General features: G+C 54.7%; 7 protein-coding genes across 7 annotated transcripts; 1 reads left to right on the top strand and 6 right to left on the bottom strand.

Moving 5' to 3' along the window:
• Positions 1–776: 776 nt before the first annotated feature.
• Positions 777–2,637, bottom strand: pgkA (phosphoglycerate kinase pgkA). Its single transcript, XM_025543280.1, has 2 exons — positions 2,042–2,637; positions 777–1,990 (listed from the first exon to the last, which is right to left on the bottom strand). Exons 1-2 carry the CDS (start codon positions 2,535–2,537, stop codon positions 1,224–1,226), a joined length of 1,263 nt encoding a protein of 420 aa, XP_025399206.1. The 5' UTR covers positions 2,538–2,637; the 3' UTR covers positions 777–1,223.
• A 221-nt stretch (positions 2,638–2,858) lies between these two features.
• BO70DRAFT_429465 (Mpv17/PMP22 family protein) lies at positions 2,859–4,692 on the bottom strand. Its single transcript, XM_025548071.1, has 6 exons — positions 4,372–4,692; positions 4,128–4,218; positions 4,028–4,053; positions 3,621–3,963; positions 3,405–3,571; positions 2,859–3,348 (listed from the first exon to the last, which is right to left on the bottom strand). The coding sequence occupies exons 1-6, from the start codon at positions 4,435–4,437 to the stop codon at positions 3,277–3,279; spliced, it is 765 nt and encodes a 254-aa protein (XP_025399205.1). The 5' UTR covers positions 4,438–4,692; the 3' UTR covers positions 2,859–3,276.
• A 404-nt stretch (positions 4,693–5,096) lies between these two features.
• Positions 5,097–7,245, bottom strand: BO70DRAFT_315398 (TRAPP trafficking subunit Trs65 domain-containing protein). The gene is made up of 4 exons (XM_025540308.1): positions 6,971–7,245; positions 6,641–6,910; positions 5,470–6,592; positions 5,097–5,420 (listed from the first exon to the last, which is right to left on the bottom strand). The coding sequence occupies exons 1-4, from the start codon at positions 7,143–7,145 to the stop codon at positions 5,237–5,239; spliced, it is 1,752 nt and encodes a 583-aa protein (XP_025399204.1). The 5' UTR covers positions 7,146–7,245; the 3' UTR covers positions 5,097–5,236.
• Positions 7,246–7,491: 246 nt separating this feature from the next.
• On the top strand, positions 7,492–10,313 carry BO70DRAFT_315396 (snoRNA-splicing protein PRP40). Its single transcript, XM_025540307.1, has 4 exons — positions 7,492–7,661; positions 7,747–7,901; positions 7,952–9,029; positions 9,078–10,313. The coding sequence occupies exons 1-4, from the start codon at positions 7,521–7,523 to the stop codon at positions 10,119–10,121; spliced, it is 2,418 nt and encodes an 805-aa protein (XP_025399203.1). The 5' UTR covers positions 7,492–7,520; the 3' UTR covers positions 10,122–10,313.
• Positions 10,314–11,247: 934 nt separating this feature from the next.
• On the bottom strand, positions 11,248–14,266 carry BO70DRAFT_353004 (chitin synthase C; the record flags this gene model as incomplete). Its single annotated transcript, XM_025541817.1, has 5 exons — positions 11,248–11,385; positions 11,494–12,139; positions 12,200–13,592; positions 13,683–14,227; positions 14,259–14,266. 5 exons carry the CDS (start codon positions 14,264–14,266, stop codon positions 11,248–11,250), a joined length of 2,730 nt encoding a protein of 909 aa, XP_025399202.1.
• A 930-nt stretch (positions 14,267–15,196) lies between these two features.
• On the bottom strand, positions 15,197–15,965 carry BO70DRAFT_42287 (uncharacterized protein). Its single transcript, XM_025547573.1, has one exon. The coding sequence runs from the start codon at positions 15,854–15,856 to the stop codon at positions 15,308–15,310; it is 549 nt and encodes a 182-aa protein (XP_025399201.1). The 5' UTR covers positions 15,857–15,965; the 3' UTR covers positions 15,197–15,307.
• Positions 15,966–17,525: 1,560 nt separating this feature from the next.
• BO70DRAFT_371351 (P-loop containing nucleoside triphosphate hydrolase protein) lies at positions 17,526–19,804 on the bottom strand (the record flags this gene model as incomplete). Its single annotated transcript, XM_025544794.1, has 2 exons — positions 17,526–17,545; positions 18,910–19,804. The coding sequence occupies 2 exons, from the start codon at positions 19,802–19,804 to the stop codon at positions 17,526–17,528; spliced, it is 915 nt and encodes a 304-aa protein (XP_025399200.1).
• Positions 19,805–20,597: the final 793 nt, after the last annotated feature.

Below are 20,597 nucleotides of genomic sequence, written 5' to 3'. Positions count from 1 at the left end.
CCCGGGGTGTCGGATACGATTGCGCTTACACTACGGCTTTATTATGTGTATGTGGTATATGGTATGGGGTATGAGGTATGGCGGTGCTCGATAAATAAAGAGAAAGGAACAGAGAGAAAGGAAGAGAAAGAGAAAGAAGGAAGAATGAATGAAAAGAAACAAGGGTAGATGTCGAAATGAAATGAATCCAGTTACAAACAGTTCAATCAATCAATCAGTCAAGTCAGATCAAACCAGGCCAGGCCAAATGAGAGAAGAGTTTATTTGATTTGTTGGGTTGGGTGGATGGCTGGGTGGTGGTTGAGGGGTGTGAGTGGGTGTGCTGTGTGCTATGCTATGCTATGCTATGCTATGCTATGCTATACATACAAGAGGGGCCATCTGTCTGTCTGTCTGTCTGTCTGTCTGTCTTTTTATCTATCTATCGGATGGACTATGTCTGCGTATGTGCGGGATGACAGATCTGTACGACGAATGGATAACTAAATGGATGGATAGATGATGGATACAAGCGTGCGGAAGGGGTTCTTACCGCCACCACCACCTACCTACCTACCTACTACCTACCTACCTACCTACCTACTCATCTCCCTACCCACCCACCCATCTACAGGCCAGCCAATCAACCAGCAAAGTCATCAAGAAGGATTCCAGCCTGAACATTTATCCGTGTCATCTACTCCATATTCTCATCTCATTCTATTATATCATATATCATACCACACTACAGACTGCAGACTACCCCACCAACTCAACCTATCTAACACATGTACACGGTGGAATGCAATGCCTAAGTAGGATGGGTACACACACAAGCCAGGAAGCCAAGCCATGTCACAGTTTCGGACCCATCTCTATTCCTAATTCGCGATTACATCAGGAGGTATTCTGCCAGGCTTGCGTTGTGTATATTGAAGTGGAAGTTGAACAGAGGATTGAGCAGGAACAGAAAACATGAGTTGGAAAATGGAAAGCGCATCTTGATTGATTATTATTTCATTCATCCTGGTACATTACATTCGTTGAGATATGTAGATAGATAGGTCCCACGCGTCTATCTATCTATCTAACAGACAGACGGACAGACGGACGCAGAACGGTATCTACAAGGCCTCTTGTTCAAATCAAATCCTAACCCGGGACGGCGGCCAGTCCTTTTCATATGGTATAATATAGGACGCGAGGGAAAACGCCCGAATCACGGGAGATGATATTTTTCAGATTTACTTACTGGACAGGGCGGAAACACCGGGGAGGTCCTTACCCTCGAGGAGCTCGAGGGAGGCACCGCCACCAGTGGAGACGTGGCTGAGCTTATCCTCGACGCCGTACTTAGCGGCAACGGTAGCGGTGTCACCGCCACCGATGATGACGATGGTGCCGTTCTGGGCAGCCTGGACGACAGCATCGAGGGTCTTCTTGGTGCCGTTGGCGAAGGGCTCGAGCTCGAAGACGCCCGGGGGACCGTTCCAGAGGATGGTCTTGGCCTCGGCGATGGTCTCCTTGTAGAGCTCGACGGACTTCTCACCGACGTCCAGACCCATGTAGCCGTCGGGGATGCCCTCGGCGTCAGTGGCGGTGCCGGTGGTGGCATCGGCGGAAAACTTGTCGGCAGTGATGTAGTCGACGGGCAGGACGATCTTGACGTTGTGCTTCTTGGCCTTCTCGACGACCTCGCCGACGATCTTGCTGCCGGCCTCGTCGAACAGGCTGTTCCCGATCTTCACGCCCTCGAGCGTCTTCTTGAAGGTGAAAGCCATGGCTCCGGTGATGATCAGGCTGTTGACCTTGGGGAGAAGGTTGTCGATCAGCTGGATCTTGTCGGACACCTTGGCGCCACCGAGGATGGCCAGGAAGGGGCGCTGGGGGCTCTCGAGAGCCTTGGCGAAGTATTCGAGCTCCTTCTTCACCAGGAAGCCGGAGGCCTTCTGGGGGAGGTCCACGCCGACCATCGAGGAGTGGGCGCGGTGGGCGGTGCCGAAAGCGTCGTCTGCATGTTGGTTAGTATATAGTTATGATTGATGGTAAAAAGAGGGCTTACTGATGTACACATCACCAAGGGCAGTCAGACCCTTGCGGAACTCAGCGACCTGGTCCTTGTCGGCCTTGACCTTCTTGCCCTCGGCATCCTTGGAGCTGCCCTCCTCCTCGGCGTGGAAGCGCAGGTTCTCCAGCAGAACGACCTGGCCACCGGAGGCCTTGTTGACGGTCTCCTCGACCTCGGGGCCGACGCAGTCCTCGGTGAAGATGACGCTGCGGCCGAGGAGCTTCTCAAGCTCGGCAACCACGGGCTTCAGGCTGTACTTGGGGTTCTTCTTGCCGTCGGGACGGCCCAGGTGGGACATCAGGACAACGGCCTTGGCGCCATTGTCGATGGCGTACTTGATGGTGGGGAGGGCACCGACGATACGCTGGTTGTTGGTGATCTGCTTCTCGGCGTTGAGGGGGACGTTGAAGTCGACCTGGTGTTGTTTGTTAGCTTGGTGGATGGAGAGTGGTGGAGGGGGGGGTTTATTCAAGCTCCGGAGAGGGGACATACCCGGATCAAGACACGCTTGTCCTTGAGGTCGACCTCGGTGATGGGGAGCTTGTTGCTGAGAGACATGGTGGATGGGGGATTGAGGGGGTGATGGGGAGGGTGATGGGGAGGATTGAGAGAATGAGAGAGAGAGAAGCAATTGGAAAAATGCCTACTTAATAGGACGACGGTGAGGGCAGCGGCGGGGTAGCGGGCGGTGGATTGTTTTGGGGCTGGTCACGACTGGTGGGGCAGCCGGTGAGACTCACTCGGCCAGACTGGCAGCCAGAGACACTCGGGCTGTTGCGGGACTGATGTCACTCTGCCGGCCGCTGCCCGCGGAACCCCCCGGCCTCAGGGGTGAACATCAGCCCGCTCTCCCCATAGCCTCGGATCTCTATCAGCCCACCTTCCGGGTCTTCTCGTCCAGCTGGACCATCGGGTCGGTCTGTCTTACCGATGCCCCGCCTACGTACGGAGTACTCTAGCACAGGATCAGGAGTCAAGACCCTCAGTCACTAACCCGAAACACGGTGTATTCTCTGTCGACATGGTTTATCAATAAGGAACGAACGCAATGACTCCGGTAACCACGCGAAGATGATCCAGACACCCATAGAGGAAGAATACCAAGTCCCAGAAGCACATGTACAACGCCCGGTAAGCATACACAACGCAGCCAGATAAGGAACGACAGGTACAGAAATGAGCGACGCAATGACAGAACACCTTTTGAGAACCAACGGGCCCGGTGACCCTTACTCCTCCTCCGACGAATTGGTCAGCGACAGATACGCGGTCCAGGCGATACCGATAGACGACACGAACGGCTAGCCATGTTAGCATGTATTGCGCGTAGAGGGTTCATTCTCGGCCAGGGACTTACAATCTGGAACTGGATAGGCACGACGCGGAAGTTCAGGATCTGAACAGCCGGCCACAGCACAAAGTTGGCCTTGAGAGTGGGGAGGTAGACGTCCTGGAACTTGCGCGTCAACGCTCTCCTGCCACCACCCTCGGCCACCGTCATGAACGTGAAGAAGCAAGCCAGGCCTGGAGACCGTTAGCGACACCCCCCAATTCCGGTCGAATGACTCCTTACCGAACGGAGCGAACATGAGCTGATCCACGGCCACCCTCTTCAGGGCCGGGATGGACGGGGCCTTCTTAGTGAGCGGGAACGTGCGAGACAGGAACCCAAACCAGTGGAACTGAACCGGCGCCATGAAGAAGCCATACGACATGAAGCGAGTCAGGCGCTCGAAATCGAACGGCGACACCAGCTGTCTCGCAAGGCCCAGCTCACCCAGAGCAGGCGGTTTCTTCTTGTCAAGCTCGTGAATCTCAATCGAGATGAGGTCTCCACCATCCGGGGGCCTGCGTCCGGCACTCGCCCTGACGGCCGTGATCAACTGTGCCACCGTGTCTGCGATGCCACCGAGAATCTACCACGCCGTCCAGTCAATCGACGGTATCCCCAAATCACTCAAGAATGTAGACAGCGCTTACCGCGTTGGTGACCATCGTAGTCAGGACTAGAGGCGAAGAACCCATCCCATTAGCTACCCCCCAGTAACTCAATAAAAGGGGTTGATTCGATCCAACATACCCGGTTTCTCCGCATAGTAGGAGTTAAACTTAGCGGCAAGCCGCATTGCAGCCGCCATCTCGATCAGGAAGATGATGGCGTGGAGCAATGGCTAAAGTAAAGCAAAGCACGAAGGGAGGGTCAAAGTCAGTGGTGGTCTGGAACACCGGAGATGAGGGAGAAAAAAAGAAAAGTACTTTTGACGACGGATGGACAGATAAGAGAGGGCCGGGGAGTGGCAGGATCAAGTCTTGGTTTCACATACCAGACGGCCGTAGATGTACCTCCGATTGAGTCCATCTAGAATGCGTCGACGGCCAGTAGAGAACATGGCGAAGCCAGGGGGGCGGAACGGGGTGATGGGACGAGGATGGGAGGGCAGGCAAGCAGGGAGGGAGGGAGACCGTCGAAGGCGAAGGCGAGGCCAAGAAAGCCCGGTTGGCGGTTTCGGCGACTGGATGACGCAAAGGACAGGCCGGCAGGGCGCACAGGCGACGGGTCGGGGGCTCTGGCGGATGCCCACCACAGTTGGGTCGGTTTGAAAGGCGATGTGTCGGGGTCGGGATGACGGGGATGGATGAAAGAGGATCGTCCAGCGACAAAGGGCCCCTTCAGCAGCAGCAGCAGCAGCAGCAGGCTGAGGTAGTGAAGATGAGGAAGATGAAGAAGAGGCAGCAGGAGCAGCAGTCATGTCATCCTGTGGCCGCCCGCCAGCCAATCCGCTCGCGTGACCATGCGCCTTCTCCGCCTGTCGCCGCCCTTAGGGTTTGCCGCCCCTCCTCTGGCCGCTTTATTGCATTACTTCTAGATAGACACTGGCGCATTATTGCATATTGATCATTGCAAACTCTGCCGTTGCATTTGCAGTTGCAGTTGCCGTTGCAGTTGCATTGGATGAATGACTCCTGGCCAACTACGGTACACTACGGTACACTCCGGTCCACCGCGCGGGTGCGGGTTACCCACCGGGCGTCTGGACTGGACTGTGGAGATTAAGAGTTTATGCATTGATGTCTCGTACGGCGTATATACGTCCACCCTGAATCCTCCCCAGTCATCAAAACAGCCATATCTATGGATTTGTATCGTAGGCGGCATTGGATCAATCATAACAGCTATTTTCTCACTTCTCAAACGGATGCCTCTGTCGGCGTCCCCTTCCGATCGAAGGAATGGATATCCGGGAGATCTTTGATGTCAATCGTTTCGTTCGTATTCACGTCCACCAGACGCACCGCTTCCAGCCGGAGCGCCCCAACCGCCAACGGAAGCAGCTTCAACTCAGTCGAAAAGCAGGTGCCCGGCAAAAGGGGACTGAACAGGTTAGTGAAGAGGACAAAGAAAGAAACAGCGCAGCACTCACCCAGCCCGGACATCGGTACTCAAAGACACGAGCTCGGCTTCCTGGCCGGCCACACTCTTCTGCAGGGCATGAATGATGTTATCGTCCGTCACCGCTTCGGCCACCTGGGATTCTCGACGCCTCGCCATTGACGAAGACGACGGTCGGGCGGTATGCCCCCGGAGATCCGGCCGCTTCCGACGAGGGATGGCCACCATGGAGAACTTGCGCGACGCGGAGGACCGATTCACGATGAAGACGCCCCAGGAAAAGGGTTTCCCGACTTCCACCCGCGGAGGGCCGGTGAATGAAACGGACACCCCAAGGTCCGTGGTCGAATACGCTCTCTCGCGCAGGGAGCTTCGGTTTGGTGGAAGCCCGCCCGCCACGTTGCTCTGGCTCGGGGTCATAGGAAGACTGGCCGGGCGGTTGTTTCGTTGCAAAGCCTGACTCGGTCCCCCGTAGGTGGGGTTGAGCACCATCGAAAAGTCGACATTGGTCCGCCACTGCATCAGGATCCGCGGGTTGCAATTGTCTGCCAGGTGGATGACCGCCTCCAACGAGATATCTAGCACACTAACCATCACCGTGGTGGAGGGATTGGCGCCTGGACCATAGTCCGGTGTCAGCTTGTAGACGAGTGTAATATCATCCCGGGGGAGGCATCGGATGGGCGGGACAAGCCCCGTCGCGGCCGAGAGGGTTTCGATGGTCCCGTCCGACATACTGAGCTCGGCCTTATCGAACGTGACATCGCAATTGAGGAACGGCGTCACCTCAAAATCCAGACTCGCGACCGTCGTAGGCCGTCCGCTATAGGCGTTCAGTCGAGAATAGCGGATCCTAGCACTGGCGGCAGGAACCACGCGGATCGGGTGCCCGGAATGCTGCTGGACATTGTAGATGGGGTCTTCGCTGTGTTTCGCGGGGACCACGCGCAGCAGGCGGGACGCAGGGAGGAAGGGATCTTTTTGGTTCAGGGATTTGTCGGACGAGAAGGGCTGTAGGATGTTGGTCGACGCAGGGATTAGAGGCGGGAGGTAGTCGTCGCCACGCGACCCTGGCTGTCGCGAGTTGGCTGGGTTGAGGCTAGCGGCGGCGATGAAGAGGAGCGACGGGTGTTGGATCCGTATGCGGGGGCGCTCTGGGACTTATTAACACATTTGGATGCAGAACATAGGCGGCAGCGTACTAAGAAAGGCCTCGATGCTCCAGATCACGTATACATGATTCCCGCCACCGGCGTCCCCTTCGAACTCGTTCACCACCACTAGCGGCTCCTGGGAGCTGATGACCCCTGAAAAGACCAGATCTCTCGTCGGGGTGGGATTCTCGCCGACAGTCTCAGCGGGGTCAATGGCGAAGGCGTCTAGACGGATCTCGAGATGAGGGAGGTGGTGTTTCAAGCTCGAGGGCGAGCAATTGGAGAGGCGCAAGACGATGCGAGCGGCGCAGAACTCATCTGTATGCGGCTGTCGATGAGTAAGAGAAGAGCTCGGCGAGCTGACAGGTCATGGCGTACCAAAGAACAGTAGCGAGCGCTGCGGAATATGCGAGAGCACCGCGGTGAGGTTGTCGGCGCCGCCTTCCAGCGCGGACGTCAGCGCGGCTTCGAGGTCGACATCTGAAGCATGCGGGACCACGGTATCTAGAACAGCATGCCGGAGGAATTCCCCGGGGATGTCGAGACTCGGCATGGCGAGAGCAACAGCCGCATGCTCCGCGGGGAGTGAGGATGAGAAAGAGAGCGTGGTAAGAGTGGGAGAGATGAGGAGGGGGAGAGGGAGTAGGATGGGGGGGGGGCAAGGATAGAAGAAGGAAGCTGGGAAGTAGAAGAAGCGACGCGAACCCCTCGGCGCATTCTAATTAAGAGGCCGGTGGAGTGTCTCACCCTCACTGCTTGTAAGTAACTGTATGTATAGTATGTATTGTTACAGGGACGGTGCAAACACGGCAAACAGCTCTAGCGCAGGAACATCGCCGGCGAGCTTCTTCCAACGCTACTTTTTCCGCCTTCTTCCATCGCATCCCAACTGCTGCCTGTCTCGCCGTGGCAGTTCTGCATCGACACGATGAATCCCATGAACGGCCCGCCTGTAGCTGCTCCCCTGTGGCAGGAGGCCCGCAACGCCGAGGGTCGAGTCTACTACTACAATGTCCAAACCAAGGCGACCCAATGGGCCAAGCCCGTCGAGATGATGACGCCCGTCGAGGTAAGTTGCCGGTCGCCGGTCGCCGGTCGCTGGTCGCTGGCTCAGCTGTCTGCTCTCACATACTGATGAGCATGTCTTGTTTTAGCGCGCGTTGGCAAACCAGCCATTCAAGGAGTACACTGCTGAGGGGGGTCGGAAATACTGGTACAACACTGAAACCAAGCAAAGCACTTGGGAGATGCCAGATGTTTACAAAAATGCTCTGGCACAGGCTCAAACGGCTCAACCCCCTTCTATGCCGTAAGTCATACTGTCCTGCTTCCCGCGCCAGCTAGGCTAACATATCCCAGGGCTCCGACTTTTGTTGCCGGTGGCGTCAGCTCGTTTCCCTCTTACCCCCAGCACCGTGACCGTGACCGTGACCGCGACCGTGACCGCGACCGCGACGACTTCGATCGAGGCTACAACGACCGACGGGGAGGCTATGGCGGGATGGACTCCAACGGCATGGCGGCTCCCATGCTAGGCGCACAGGAACCCGAGTACGGCTCCCTCGAAGAGGCGGAAGGCGCGTTTATGAAGATGCTGAAACGCCATAACGTGCTGCCCGACTGGACCTGGGAGCAGACCATGCGCGAGACCATCAAGGACCCCCAGTATCGGGCCCTGAAAGACCCCAGAGACCGCAAGGCAGCATTTGAGAAATATGCGGTCGAGGTTCGCATGCAGGAAAAGGACCGGGCGAAAGAAAGATTCGCTAAGCTCAGAGCAGATTTCAACACCATGCTGAAGCGGCACCCTGAAATCAAGCACTACAGCCGCTGGAGGACCATCCGGCCGATCATCGAGGGCGAAACGATCTTCCGGTCCACCGACGATGAGGGCGAGAGACGCCAGCTCTTCGAGGAGTACATCATCGAGCTGAAGAAGGGGCACGTCGAAGAAGAAGCGGTGAAGCGCAAGGCCGCCATGGATGAGCTGGTGACTATCTTGAACTCCCTGAACCTGGAACCCTACACCCGCTGGGCCGAGGCGCACGCCATCATCCAGTCCAATGACAAGGTCCAGAGCGATGACAAGTTCCGAAGCTTGAGCAAGTCCGACATCCTGACCGCCTTTGAAAATCACATCAAGTCGCTCGAGCGGGCTTTCAACGATGCGCGCCAGCAGCAGAAGGCCGCCAAGGCAAGGAAGGAGCGCCATGCCCGTGAGCAATTCATCGATCTTTTGAAGGAGCTTCGGTCTCAGGGCAAGATCAAGGCGGGCAGCAAGTGGATGAATATCTACCCGTTGATCAACGAAGACCCCCGGTATCTTGGGATCCTCGGTAACTCGGGATCATCACCCCTGGATCTCCTGTGGGACATCGTCGAGGAGGAGGAGCGGTCATTGCGCGGTCCGCGCAACGATGTCTTGGACGTACTTGATGTGAGTAACCCAAATCCTTCCTCTCAATCTCCACTAATTCCTTCCTAGGACAAACGCTTCGAAGTTACACCCAAGACCACCCTGGAGGAGTTCAGCGCAGTTGTGTCGGGCGACCGCCGCACGGCCAACATTGACCCCGAAATCCTGGAGCTGATCTTCCACCGCGTCCAAGAGAAGGCAGTCCGACGGAGCGAGGAAGAAAAGTACGCAGCAGATCGCCATCAGCGTCGCGCCATCGATGCCCTACGCTCCCGCATCAAGCGTCTGGACCCCCCCATCCGCGCCACCGACACCTGGGAACAGGTGCGGCCCAAGATCGAACGATTTGACGAGTACAAGTCCCTGGAGTCCGACGAGGCGCGGGAGGCAGCCTTCGACAAGGTCATCCGACGCCTCAAGGAGAAGGAAGAAGATGCGGAGAAAGACCGCGACGCCCGCGACCGAGACCGCGGCAGTCGCCGTGGCCACCACGACCGGGACCGGGACCACCGCAGCGGGCCGTCCTACCGCGGCGAGCGGCGCGGCGCCTCCAGCCGCCAGAGTCGCACCCCCGAGCCCGACGCCTACGAAGCCGACCGCCGCAAAGCCATGGCCGACCGCGAACGGTCCTACCGCAAAGCCAGCGGCCTGTCGCCCGTCCGCGAACGAGACACAGACCGCTACCGGGAGCGCGAGCGGGATCGGGACCGCGAACGCGAACGTGAACGTGAACGCGATCGGGACTGGGACCGAGAACGCAGCACCCGCTCCGTCAGCCACTACGAGCGCGAGCGCCGCGGGCGCGAAGAGGAGCGCGAACGCCTCTACCGCACGCGCGGAGACCCCCGCGGCAACCGCGACGAACTCGACTACGGCGGCGACACCCGAAGCACCACCAGCAATGACCGTCGTCGCCGCCGCGACAGCGATACCGAGAGCGTGGCCAGCCGGTCCGCGAAGCGGCACCGCCGTGACAGTCGGGAGCGAGAGAGCAGTCGAGCGGCTCGCAAGGACAGGGACCGTCGCGAGCGGACGCCCCCCGCCGTCGAGGACACCAAGGAGGAGAAGGCTGTCCACTCGGGCAGCGAGGAGGGCGAGATCGAGGAGGACTAGATCAGATCTGTCCATCGGTCTTGGGCATGTTATTTATTTCCATACCTAGATGATCATCTCTCTATCTATCGCTCTTGGCCGCTATGCTATGTATGGATGGATGGATGGATGGTATGGGATGATATATCTTCTAGTAACTTATTACCTTACTACTTCTTTGGTACTTTAGCTTGACGAACTGCAAACAAACACCCCATGAAGCGATTCGGCTTATTTCACTCACTAAAGTATTATTTTCTTGTAGAGGGAAGGTTGATTCACTTGTTTATCAATCTCCTAGCATGCATGACTGGAGCATGTAGATCTACTACCTACTTATACATACACAAGGCCCCTCCCTGACCCAAGACCCAATAGCGAAAGCCCGTCCAGTCCACACGGATATGGGAAGTAGGTAGGTACTCGGTATATTAGCTTTCTTTATCATCTATTATCATCTATTATCATCTCCCTTTCGGGAGCCCGTACTGAAATTAAATCCGCAGGCAAGCAAGCAAGAGAAACGGGGGATGGTGATAAACTGCAGATAGATGGGTCTGCAAGTCCAAAAAAAAAAAAAAAAAAAAAAAAAAAAAAAAAAAGAACCAAAAAAGAAGACCTTTTTACTGCCGCTGGGCTCGAACCACAATTGATAAGTAACCCTCCTGCCAGCAAGAGGGAACTATCCATACACACTCACAACCACCAAATACATCTAGATGTTCTGAGGAAGTTGTTGTGGGATGGATAATGTGATGGGCTTACCCGTGATTCTAGGATGCTATGATACTATGATATTAAGCTTAGTATGTATGTATGTATGTATGTAGACCCCCGGTTCCATCTTCCATCTTATTCAAAGAGATCAAACCTCAGCTTCAACTTCAATCATGTACAACATTATCCACTCATCCATATCCATCCAAAGAAATAAAGGAGAAAAGGAAAAAGAGAAAGAGAAAGATACTACAATGAAATGTCTCTAATCCAGTAACTTATCCTATCCTATCCTATCCTCCCCGTTCTGCTCTGCTCCGGCCCGCTTCGCTGCATTCATGTTCGGCGTGACATCCATTATCTGCAGCAGACGATATACATCTGTAGATATTGAGTGTATGTATGTATGTAAGGAGGTAGGTAGGTCGCTCTAGCGCCGGGAGATACAACACAAGACGCCCGTCTTGGCGAGGAAATACAGGGCGCCGAGGAAGCGGAAGAAGGACAAGCCGGCCGTGGCCCAGAGGATGGCGCGGAAGTAGTTGCTTGTTCGGACGGTGGAAGTATTCTATGAGTATGATTAGCAAGGGTTCGGACGGAAAATTGAGTTGATCGAAGAGGAGGGAGGGAAGGGAAGAGAGGGGGTTTGGAAGGAGAGGTGTTAAGTAGCACATACCGTAAACCCAATTTTATCAACACCCTCACTCGTAATACAAATCGCCAGGAAGGCATTAGAAAAAGTCCACAACAAGACCAGCTTCGTTCTGAAACTTTTATACGAATCATCCAGACTGCGACTCTCGTCCTCCTCCTCCTCGACGAAGGGCTCGAGCGCACGCTTCACGATCGTCTCAAACTGACTGTCGATATCAGCCTGCGACTTGTCCACCTCCTCGATGTAGTGCTCCTGCTCCTTGCCCTGGGTCTTGGTCTGCGCGGAGGGCAGCGCGTCGGACTTATCGGACCCCTTAGTTCCCCAGGAGACGTCGTGCCAGTTGCAAAAGGCGTAGACCATCAGCACGTTGATCGATGATGTCATGCCCGCCATGTACGCCCAGATAGAGGTGAGCATGTGCCAGGGGTCCATGTAGAGGAGACTAGCGATCCAGTAGATGCCATAGGTGGAGACGAGGGCGACGAGGACAATTCCGGCCGAGGCGGAGGAGAAGAAGGAGGCAAGGAAGGCCCCAACGCCGTGGTCAAGGTCGAAGTCGAGGTTGCCGCCGGTGAACGCGCGAGAGACGAGGTAGAAGGATAGGACGAGGACGTATACTTGCACGATGGCAAAGTAGATGAAGGAGGCTGTGTAGGATAGTTTTGCGCTGGAGGGGGGTGGTTAGATGTGTGGATTAGGTGAGGGGGGAGACTGGGAGGGGGCTTACCCTTTGGGTCGATTGCCCAGAGCGAGAATGAACTGAAGCGCAAGAAATCCCAAGTACCCGTACTGAAGGACGGTATTGAGCTTCGGGGTCACCGTGTTTCCAAACGGCCAGCCCTTGTTTTTGTTCGATGCGCTGGGCGTCCCCACCAGGTTCATGATGACCGAGGTGGTGAGCCAGTAGGAAGATAACGAAAACCAACTCATAACGGTATTGCAAAACGTGTAGATCGCTTGAATATGCAAGAAAAACATGCGCGGCAGACTGTGGCTACTTTTATAAATTCGTCCAAAATGCATCATCGCGTATAACCCGGCCGCGAAGGACCCGTTCAGCCAGCGGCGTCGTTGACTGATGAACTCGGGGGCGCGTTCGGGGACATCAGTTTCAGCCTTGGAGGCCTTCACGTAAGAAAGGTGCCATTTAAACCCAGCTTTAGCGACAAGCTCGAAGCAGAGAATGCGGTCTTCGGCTAAGAACATGTTTTTCTTGAAGATGTTCATCCCTTCAATACCTTTCTTGCCAAGCTTCTTCGATAGGGTATGGTCACCGTGGAAATATTGCTCCAGCGGTCTACCCATGATCGCGCGATAGCGATAAGCAGAGAACGCTCCTGGCAGAACACTCACGTAGCCAAAAGAGCTCTCCAGCGGTTTGTCCAGAATATTAGAGATCTTGTATTCGAAGTTCTGCGCCGCAACGATCGGGTTCAACACCTTCTCCCATCGGGGGCCCAGCATCGCATGGATTTCACCGCAAGCACCCCCTAGGTTCTTGTCGTTATAGAAGGCCTCCCATAGGGCGAGTAGAGACTTGGGGCCGGGTTTCGTTCCCGCGTCGATCAGGATGCAGACCTCCGGGTTGAGGATGCGGCTGAACGCATTGAACAGCCATCGGTGGGAGTTGATCTTCTTGCTGTTTTTCTGTTTGAGGCAAAAGATCATTTGCACCGGCGGGAATTCCTTGTCGTCGCTATAGCCCGGGCGGATAAGCTGCTGAGATGGGGTGACGGACAGCTGGGTCGTGTACTCGAAGATGTGAGCCGTGGTCTCCCGGCCATCAACATCGCGCTTCATCACATTCTCCTGGTAGATTCCAACTGTGGCCAGCACATCGAGGGTAGGCTTATCGCACGGGTCAATCCCATCGAAGACCAGACAGACGACGATCTTCTGCCAGGCCGGGCCTCCCTTATTCCAAAACTCCGACTTCTTGATGTTGACAATGTCCCTTACATTCTGCATGACGCCATGCAAGGTTCGGGCCGTGAGCACTTTGTCCTCATTGTAATAGGTGATTGCGATAAGGAGCTCCGTATGGCGGTTATACATGGCCGGTCGCAGATTGTAGCCATTGCGCAAGGTGAACTCGTCCGGATCGCACGTCGCGGCCGTATCTAGTTACCAATGGTCAGTAATCAATAATTTCTCCGAGCAGAACAGACCGCGAAAGGCCGGGAATCCCTGCCGGGGTATGTAGTACACACATCTCATGTGGGTGAACTCCTCGGGAAATGCGTCTTCTGCATCTCGGTAAATCGGCTGAATTGAATTTTGGATCGCGCTCGGCACAGGATAATCCACGCTCAGAACCGAACCGCGCACCAGTCTGATCTTTCGCGTGCCTGATCGTTGCAATTTTCCGGGATTGAAGACCTGACTGCTGCGCCAGCCTTCATTCTGCCAATCAGCGCCCGTGGTCAGAAGCGGCGAGCCAGCTGCCAGCTCTGGGTTTGGGTTGGCCTGGTAGGTCGGGGGCGTTGCGAACGGGGACAACAGCCCGAGATTGGCCTCGGCGGATGCGGGTTGGGTGGTGAGGAGATCATCGAGACTGTAGGACGAGGCGGATCGGGAGGGGTCGTAAATATTTTGTTCCTCCGTTAGAGAGGAGTTGGAGATGCTGGGGCGACTCCGAGCGAGGTGGGCTTCGGCGGGATCTCGAAGGGTGACGCCATGTTGGTGGTGCTGTGGCTGCGGGTGGTACTCCTGCTGGTGAGACGGGTTAACCTCCGGACACCGCGAACGGGGGACGCTGCAACGAATGTTGTCTATCTAGTAGTTACCTCCTCATGCAGAGAATAGTCAGCGGACGAATGGCCAGGTCCCACACCGGCTGAGTGACTGCTCATGATCTGTCGCAGGGTTGGTCGGCAGCGATTGTGGAGGGATAAAGAATGAGCCGGGAATGCGATTTAACTGGGGAAGGCGGCTAAACAGACGCAATCTAGATCTGGTGGGTATCAGGGTCCAAAAGAAACGGCAAATATCGATATAAAATCGAAGCTGGAACGACTGGAATGGGACGACGGTGGACGAGAGAGAGAGAGAGGAGGAGGGAGGGAGAGAGAGAGAGGAAGATGGACAGCAGGTGAGTGCCTCTTGTCCAACATGCGTTTGCTACGAGCGCGTACCACCAGGGGCCCCGATTATATAATTGACCTGTGTAAAGTCTAAGCGAGCTCATTCGTTGCACAGTCGGCGGGCCAGAGGGCACCGTAGCTACAAATGGCAATTCCCTTTGCTACAGCGCTGTGCACTGAGTGGTCGAGAGTGTCTCATGTGTGGTTACTGCGGCCTGGAAACCGTCTGTGTTCCCCACCCGGGTGAGCGAGGATGGATGGGATGGGGGATCGAGGAGACGCACTGGGGCTTCAGGGAGGGCAGCGGGCCCAATAATGCCCAGCCCACCCCGGCAGATCAGTTGCCTAAAGGTCCAAGCCACAGGGATATATTGAGTGTTTCAGGCCTTTTGTTCATTACCACGCCTTGCTCCAGCGTGACAGGTGTGAGGGTGATGGGGGTGCATCCAATACAATGTACATCATCCCACCGCATTATTCAATATCCAATTTTCCTTCCTTCCCCTTCCAGTTCTTCCTCTCCGCGGTGAAAGCGGATTCTCCTTCGGACCCCCGGTTTGACATGCGCCGCCGTAACCAATTGGGCTGGGGGGAGTTGCAAGTGTTATTGGCTCGACTCATGCACCAAGCTTTGCCGGCTTCCAATTCAAGTGAGACATGGTGACACCCCATGGCCCAGAGGGGCAGCAGTCTCCTCGCGTCTCCCCATTGTCCGGGGGAAGCTCGCTACGTGTCATATCCTTTCTTCATCCCTAGGGTATAAGAAAGGAGTGTCCGTCCCTACTGCTGGAAGAATTCGCCGGAAAAGTCACCGCCAAGTGGGATACAGTTGCTCGTCCAGGGTTCGGGGTCGGGTTCGGGTTCGGTTCTCGTTTGCTATTAATATGATCCGTTGCTTGAGGTACAGTACCTACCGGTACATGCTGCTTACCCAGGGTCGCGGTGGACCCGCTTCCCCAATATGCGCTTCCCACGGAACCCCCCGGGCCATGCTTCCCGCGACTAAGTATGCCGGGGTGTGAGTGGGTGAGTGAGTGAGTTGAGTTGCTGACTGTCACTGGACCAGACTGGACTGAGCTGCCATGTCGCCCTGTGTAGGGTTGCCGCCGTAAAAATAGAACACCAGCACCGCCAGGCCTGCTTGGTCTGATGCGAGTATCCGGGAGCCCCGAGTGCCAGGATGGCTGGAAGCAACCCACCCACATCGTATTGTGATGGTGTTGTTGGGATTGAATCTGATGAGACAAAGAAGCGGCGCTAACGGACCCTGTTCTCCACGGCGGGTCCCCACTCACAGGCATCCTTTATTTGATCATCAGGGAGGGGAGACCCTGAGTGGGCATCGTCCCCCTGCCATTAGTCAATGCGATCCTCCCAGTGGCTGCCGCCCTTGCCCACCAGCCAAACACATGACATCACGTAACCCGCTTGGCACGGCTCACTGGCTCAGCCCCCTTCAGGGTCCCCTGCAATTCTCCGCCCAGGGTGTTGTGTGCCGTTTTGCCCTTTTAAGTTTTAATGCCGCAGTTGGCTGGTCCCCTGGGGTCGGATTGGCTGTTCCCCGATTACAAAGCAGACCCTGCCGTAGTTAACTACAACAGACAGAAGAGGGATGGGCAAACAATTGAAAGAGAATCAGAAATAGCAATAGAATTTGTACTGAGACGAGTAGGTAAATAGTACTTTGTACAATAATGAGTTGGCTAGCTGGGTCTTACATTCTATCATAGTCTACTAACCAGTCCAACTACATACCCAGTCCGGAATCCCACGGAGTCCTGCGGAGTATCTACCTTACTGCTTCGTATTTAGTTTCTATAACCACCCAGAGAGAGCATCAGAGTCAGACGCTACCGTACCTACATATTGTGGTAGTCTTCAACCCTCATCCTCGTACTAACGGGGTTCTCCGAAACCCACCTCACAGGGGCCGTGGCACTCCAGACCACCACAACCACCACAACCATCATCATAATAATAGAAACAAACACAAACACAGACCTGCCTGTGCACCCAGCCGGCACCGTGTAACAGTAACAGCGGATACTAGGCACCTTAGATAAAACCACCCACCCATCGAACCGTTTGAGATGCCCTAGGACCCTGCCATGAAGCTTGTTTCATTTGTTTTTTTCTCTGAATAGACCTGAGTCCAGTCCGGGTGAAGCTATAATCGCATAGTAGTACGAAGTATAGTGTCAGAACGGAGAAAGTTTGGCTAGAGCTCCGATTTCCGCAGCGCAGCGCAGCGGGACGACTGGCCGGTCGGTGCGCGAGTTTTCCCGTTCCGGGGCGGACGGAGTATCCTCGGTTTGGTTCGGCAGGGACGGGTTGGTTGCCTGATTCGAGCTGTAGGGTGTGGTATAGTGTAGTGTACACCGCTCCATGGCTCTGGGCTGGCAGAATTGTGTTCTTTTCTTTCTCTTTCTTTTTTTTTTTTGTTTTGGTTGGCGAGTCAGATGAGGTGAAGGTGAGTGTGAGGTGGGTAGAACGCCAAGATCAGGTTCTGCTTGTCAGATGACTGACTTAAGTAAATTGGCAATTGTGCTGTGTGTTGTGTGCTGTAAGCACTATCTTCGGAATTGGTGAATGATAAGTTGATGATTGGGATAACAAGGCTGATGGAAAGGTATTTTCGTATACACAGTAGGATGTTTCGATTTCTACTGGCGGGCGGTGGCAGTCGTACTGTAGTACAGTCTGGTACAGCGGACATGCGCCCTGCAGGGTAGTTACCAGGTTAGGCAGATACAAAATATGTACTCGCAGTGATTGCACATACCCAAGAGTCTAGATTCTGGATTGTGCGCAGACCCTGCAGCACGGTATGCCTTATATCAGGGATTTTATTTTAGTGGATAATGCCATGCATTAAAAGAATTCATGGGTGGTGTACTACGCAGTACAGTCTACATATATATCATATGATGGCGAACAAAAGTTTCTGGAATAAGCGATGGAGAGTTACTATCAATCAACAGTATAGACAACTTTAGAAACTGAGCTAATCAGACTGTACATACTGATTATTTATCTGATGATGGTGCAGAAAATTTAGGATCTGATAATGATAGCACTTGTTCCATATTAGACGCGGAGGGAGAGACTCGTTCTCCATAATATGCACAAAGTCCACTTCCTGTTCAAGAATCCATGGTTACATGCGAACTAAATACACAGATTAGTAGACCTGATCTGGAATACCCAGAATTTAATGCCTGTACTCCATCCATGTGCAAATTGTGGTAGGTATGATTTGAGTTGTACAGCAGCCGCCTGTCTTGCAATTGGCTACACGAAGCATATTGTGCAATGTCAGTCATATGTCACTTTTGCCTTGCTTGATATCAGTGTGGGGTTGAGCGGCAGTTGATTAATTTACACAGTCTAAGAGAAAAAGAACTCCGTGAACGATAACCTCGGCATCACCTCTCTACGTACGGTCTACATCGTATCCACGGCAGAGCAACAAGGGAAGGATAGTATATACGGTGGGTAACATGCACTAACAAAACAACATATGTGCTCAGAATCTTTTGAAAAGCAGTGGTCACCTAACTCGACCACACCAGCTATTTTTCACCGAACCCGTCGTCGGTGGACCATTCATGTCGTGAAGAACCATGGGACATCTTAGTATAAACTTGAAAAGAAAAAAGAAAACTCCCACATGACTGCGCCAACCAAACCATTCCCTAAACATACCGAATCTAACAGCCGAGTTTTCGTGTCCTCACCCCTTAAGCAGGTGAAGATGACAATTATCGGACGTGCAGGCGTCGATGGGCTTGGAAGAGTTGACGATGGACGACGACATCTGGGCCGGGAGGGTTAACTGGAGAAGGTAAGGTACCCCACTGCCCCTAGCCCAGTATGTCGTCTTCTTCCTCGTCGTCGTCCTCCTCCAAAGCTTCACCCACATCACCAGCAAGGCGCACGCCATGGCGGCGGCGCCTACCCGGAGCTGCAGAGGCCTTGGTAACGCCGAAAAACGCCACTACCCGAAGGTACCTCCATCTCCAGCGACGTCGGTCTCGTCGCTGGTTCGAGTCGCGGCCATCACGTCTGTGAGGCACGCGGTCATGTTTGCCAAAAACAACCTCTTCAGCTCTCATTCTCCAGGAAGAACTATGATGGGTTAGCATGTGTTGTGTGAGTTGGAGGGTACAGACGGCACTTACGTAGTTGCCGGCCAACTTCTGCTCCTGGTCCATCTGACTCTGGTACTTGTTGATACGAGGACGGTAGCTGTTAGGGTCACGACGGAAGGTGACGTCCAGGTTCCTCAAGAAGGTGTTGCAACCGGTGACCAGAGACTCGGGGGTGTTGGCGTGGGCATCAATGGACGGCTTACCATCGAACACAATGACACGGTCCGCGAGGTACGTGGCCATGATGAAATCGTGCTCGACGATGAAAGCGGTCTTCTTGGAGTGCATGATGAAACGCTTGATAACGCGGGAAGCGATGATACGTTGTTCGGAGTCGAGGTAAGCACTGGGCTCGTCAATCAGGTAAATATCGGCGGGCATGCCCAGAGCCAGGACAATGGCGACACGCTGCAATTCACCACCAGACAGGTTCTGCACCTCCTGGTCAATGAAGTCGTCGATCTTGAGGGGCTTGTAGACATCGGTCTGGAACTGGGGCGACAGGAAAGCAGCCTTGATACGCTTGAAGAACAGCTGACGGACAGTTCCCTGGAACTTGGGGGTAATCTTCTGGGGCTTCATGCTGATGTTCAGGCGGGGGACGCTGGCGCCGTGGTCGGGCTTCTCAGCACCAGCCAGCATCTTACAGAAAGTGGTCTTTCCGGTTCCGTTCTCTCCCATCATGACGATAATCTCTGAATCCGTGAAGTCTCCGGCATCGACCTTAAGGTGGAAGTTACCCAGCGTCTTCTCCATGGTAGGGTAGCGGAAAGCACGGTTCTTGTTGACGATCAAGTCGTCACCAGTTTCGGCCAGACGGAAAGTGAGGGATTCATCGCGGAATCGCAAGTTCTCGGTGGGGATGTGACCATCCAGGAAGATGTTGATACCTTCACGGACGGAAGCGGGTAGAGTGACCACGCCGTAGAGGGCGGGTCTTCCGTACAGCACACAGACGAAGTCGGAGAGGTAGTCAAGCACGGACAAATCGTGCTCAACAACGATGACATAGTCGTCGGGGCGGAGAAGCTCTCTGATGGAGCGGGCGGCGGCGAGACGCTGCTTAACATCGAGGTAGGAGGAAGGCTCGTCGAACATGTAGCTGTAGCTGTCGTCAGTATCAATCGAGTAGATCAGGATCTAGGCCATCTTACACATCCGCTTTCTGGACACAGACCAGACCGATGGCAAAACGCTGAAGCTCTCCTCCGGAAAGGTGGCCGATATCACGGTCCTGGACCTGTCTCAATTCTGCGCATGATTAGCATGATGGCAGCAACCCGCACAAGGTAGGACCTTCATACCAAGAGTGTCCAGGATGTGTTCCATGTTGTCCAGCTGAGCACGGGCCTTGATGAGGGCGCCCACGTTCTGGACCGGGCCCTTGACGGCTCTAGGAATCTGGTCGACGTACTGAGGCTTCACGACAGCCTTAAGGTCATCCTCCAGCACCTTGGTGAAGTAGTCTGTAGCGCGTTAGGTCGTGTCTTCGAATCGATCCGACTATACATACTCTGCAGCTCGGAACCACGGAAGTACTTGAGGATCTCCTCCCAGTCGGGGGGATTGTCAAAACGGCCAAGGTTGGGCTTAAGCTTGCCGCTGAGAATCTTCAGCGCCGTACTCTTTCCAATACCGTTGGTACCGACGAGACCAAGAACCTGTCCGGGACGGGGCATGGGCAGACGGTGAAGCTTGAAACTGTTGGCCGAATAACGGTGTGTGACCTGAGTCTCCAAGTTGGTGGGCAGGTTGATGATGTGGATGGCACCGAAAGGGCACTTCTTGGGGCAGATACCACAACCAATGCAGAGGCGCTCGGAGATGAAGGCGATCTTGGATTCGGGGGAGACCTCGATACAGAGCTTGCCCGTACGGACGACGGGGCAAG

The sequence above is a fragment of the Aspergillus heteromorphus genome (genome assembly GCF_003184545.1).
Source record: "Aspergillus heteromorphus CBS 117.55 chromosome Unknown BO70scaffold_13, whole genome shotgun sequence".
NCBI classification, from domain to species: domain Eukaryota; kingdom Fungi; phylum Ascomycota; class Eurotiomycetes; order Eurotiales; family Aspergillaceae; genus Aspergillus; species Aspergillus heteromorphus.
This window is presented reverse-complemented; position numbering and strand designations above follow the sequence as displayed.

What these genes read in the sequence shown, in the direction of transcription:
- pgkA (XM_025543280.1), bottom strand. Translation starts at nt 2,537, where the DNA reads ATGTCCCCTCTCCGGAGCTTGAATAAACCCCCCCCTCCACCACTCTCC. An exon ending in CCTTGGTGATGTGTACATCA is followed by an intron (nt 1,991 to 2,041) that starts GTAAGCCCTCTT and finishes ACCAACATGCAG; the next exon opens with ACGACGCTTTCGGCACCGCC.
- BO70DRAFT_429465 (XM_025548071.1), bottom strand. Translation starts at nt 4,437, where the DNA reads ATGTTCTCTACTGGCCGTCGACGCATTCTAGATGGACTCAATCGGAGG. An exon ending in CTACTATGCGGAGAAACCGG is followed by an intron (nt 4,054 to 4,127) that starts GTATGTTGGATC and finishes CTTCGCCTCTAG; the next exon opens with TCCTGACTACGATGGTCACC. An exon ending in GCTCATGTTCGCTCCGTTCG is followed by an intron (nt 3,572 to 3,620) that starts GTAAGGAGTCAT and finishes AACGGTCTCCAG; the next exon opens with GCCTGGCTTGCTTCTTCACG.
- BO70DRAFT_315398 (XM_025540308.1), bottom strand. Translation starts at nt 7,145, where the DNA reads ATGCCGAGTCTCGACATCCCCGGGGAATTCCTCCGGCATGCTGTTCTA. An exon ending in GAGCATCGAGGCCTTTCTTA is followed by an intron (nt 6,593 to 6,640) that starts GTACGCTGCCGC and finishes AATAAGTCCCAG; the next exon opens with AGCGCCCCCGCATACGGATC. An exon ending in AGTACCGATGTCCGGGCTGG is followed by an intron (nt 5,421 to 5,469) that starts GTGAGTGCTGCG and finishes TAACCTGTTCAG; the next exon opens with TCCCCTTTTGCCGGGCACCT.
- BO70DRAFT_315396 (XM_025540307.1), top strand. Translation starts at nt 7,521, where the DNA reads ATGAATCCCATGAACGGCCCGCCTGTAGCTGCTCCCCTGTGGCAGGAG. An exon ending in GCTCAACCCCCTTCTATGCC is followed by an intron (nt 7,902 to 7,951) that starts GTAAGTCATACT and finishes AACATATCCCAG; the next exon opens with GGCTCCGACTTTTGTTGCCG. An exon ending in ATGTCTTGGACGTACTTGAT is followed by an intron (nt 9,030 to 9,077) that starts GTGAGTAACCCA and finishes ATTCCTTCCTAG; the next exon opens with GACAAACGCTTCGAAGTTAC.
- BO70DRAFT_42287 (XM_025547573.1), bottom strand. Translation starts at nt 15,856, where the DNA reads ATGCCTGTGAGTGGGGACCCGCCGTGGAGAACAGGGTCCGTTAGCGCC.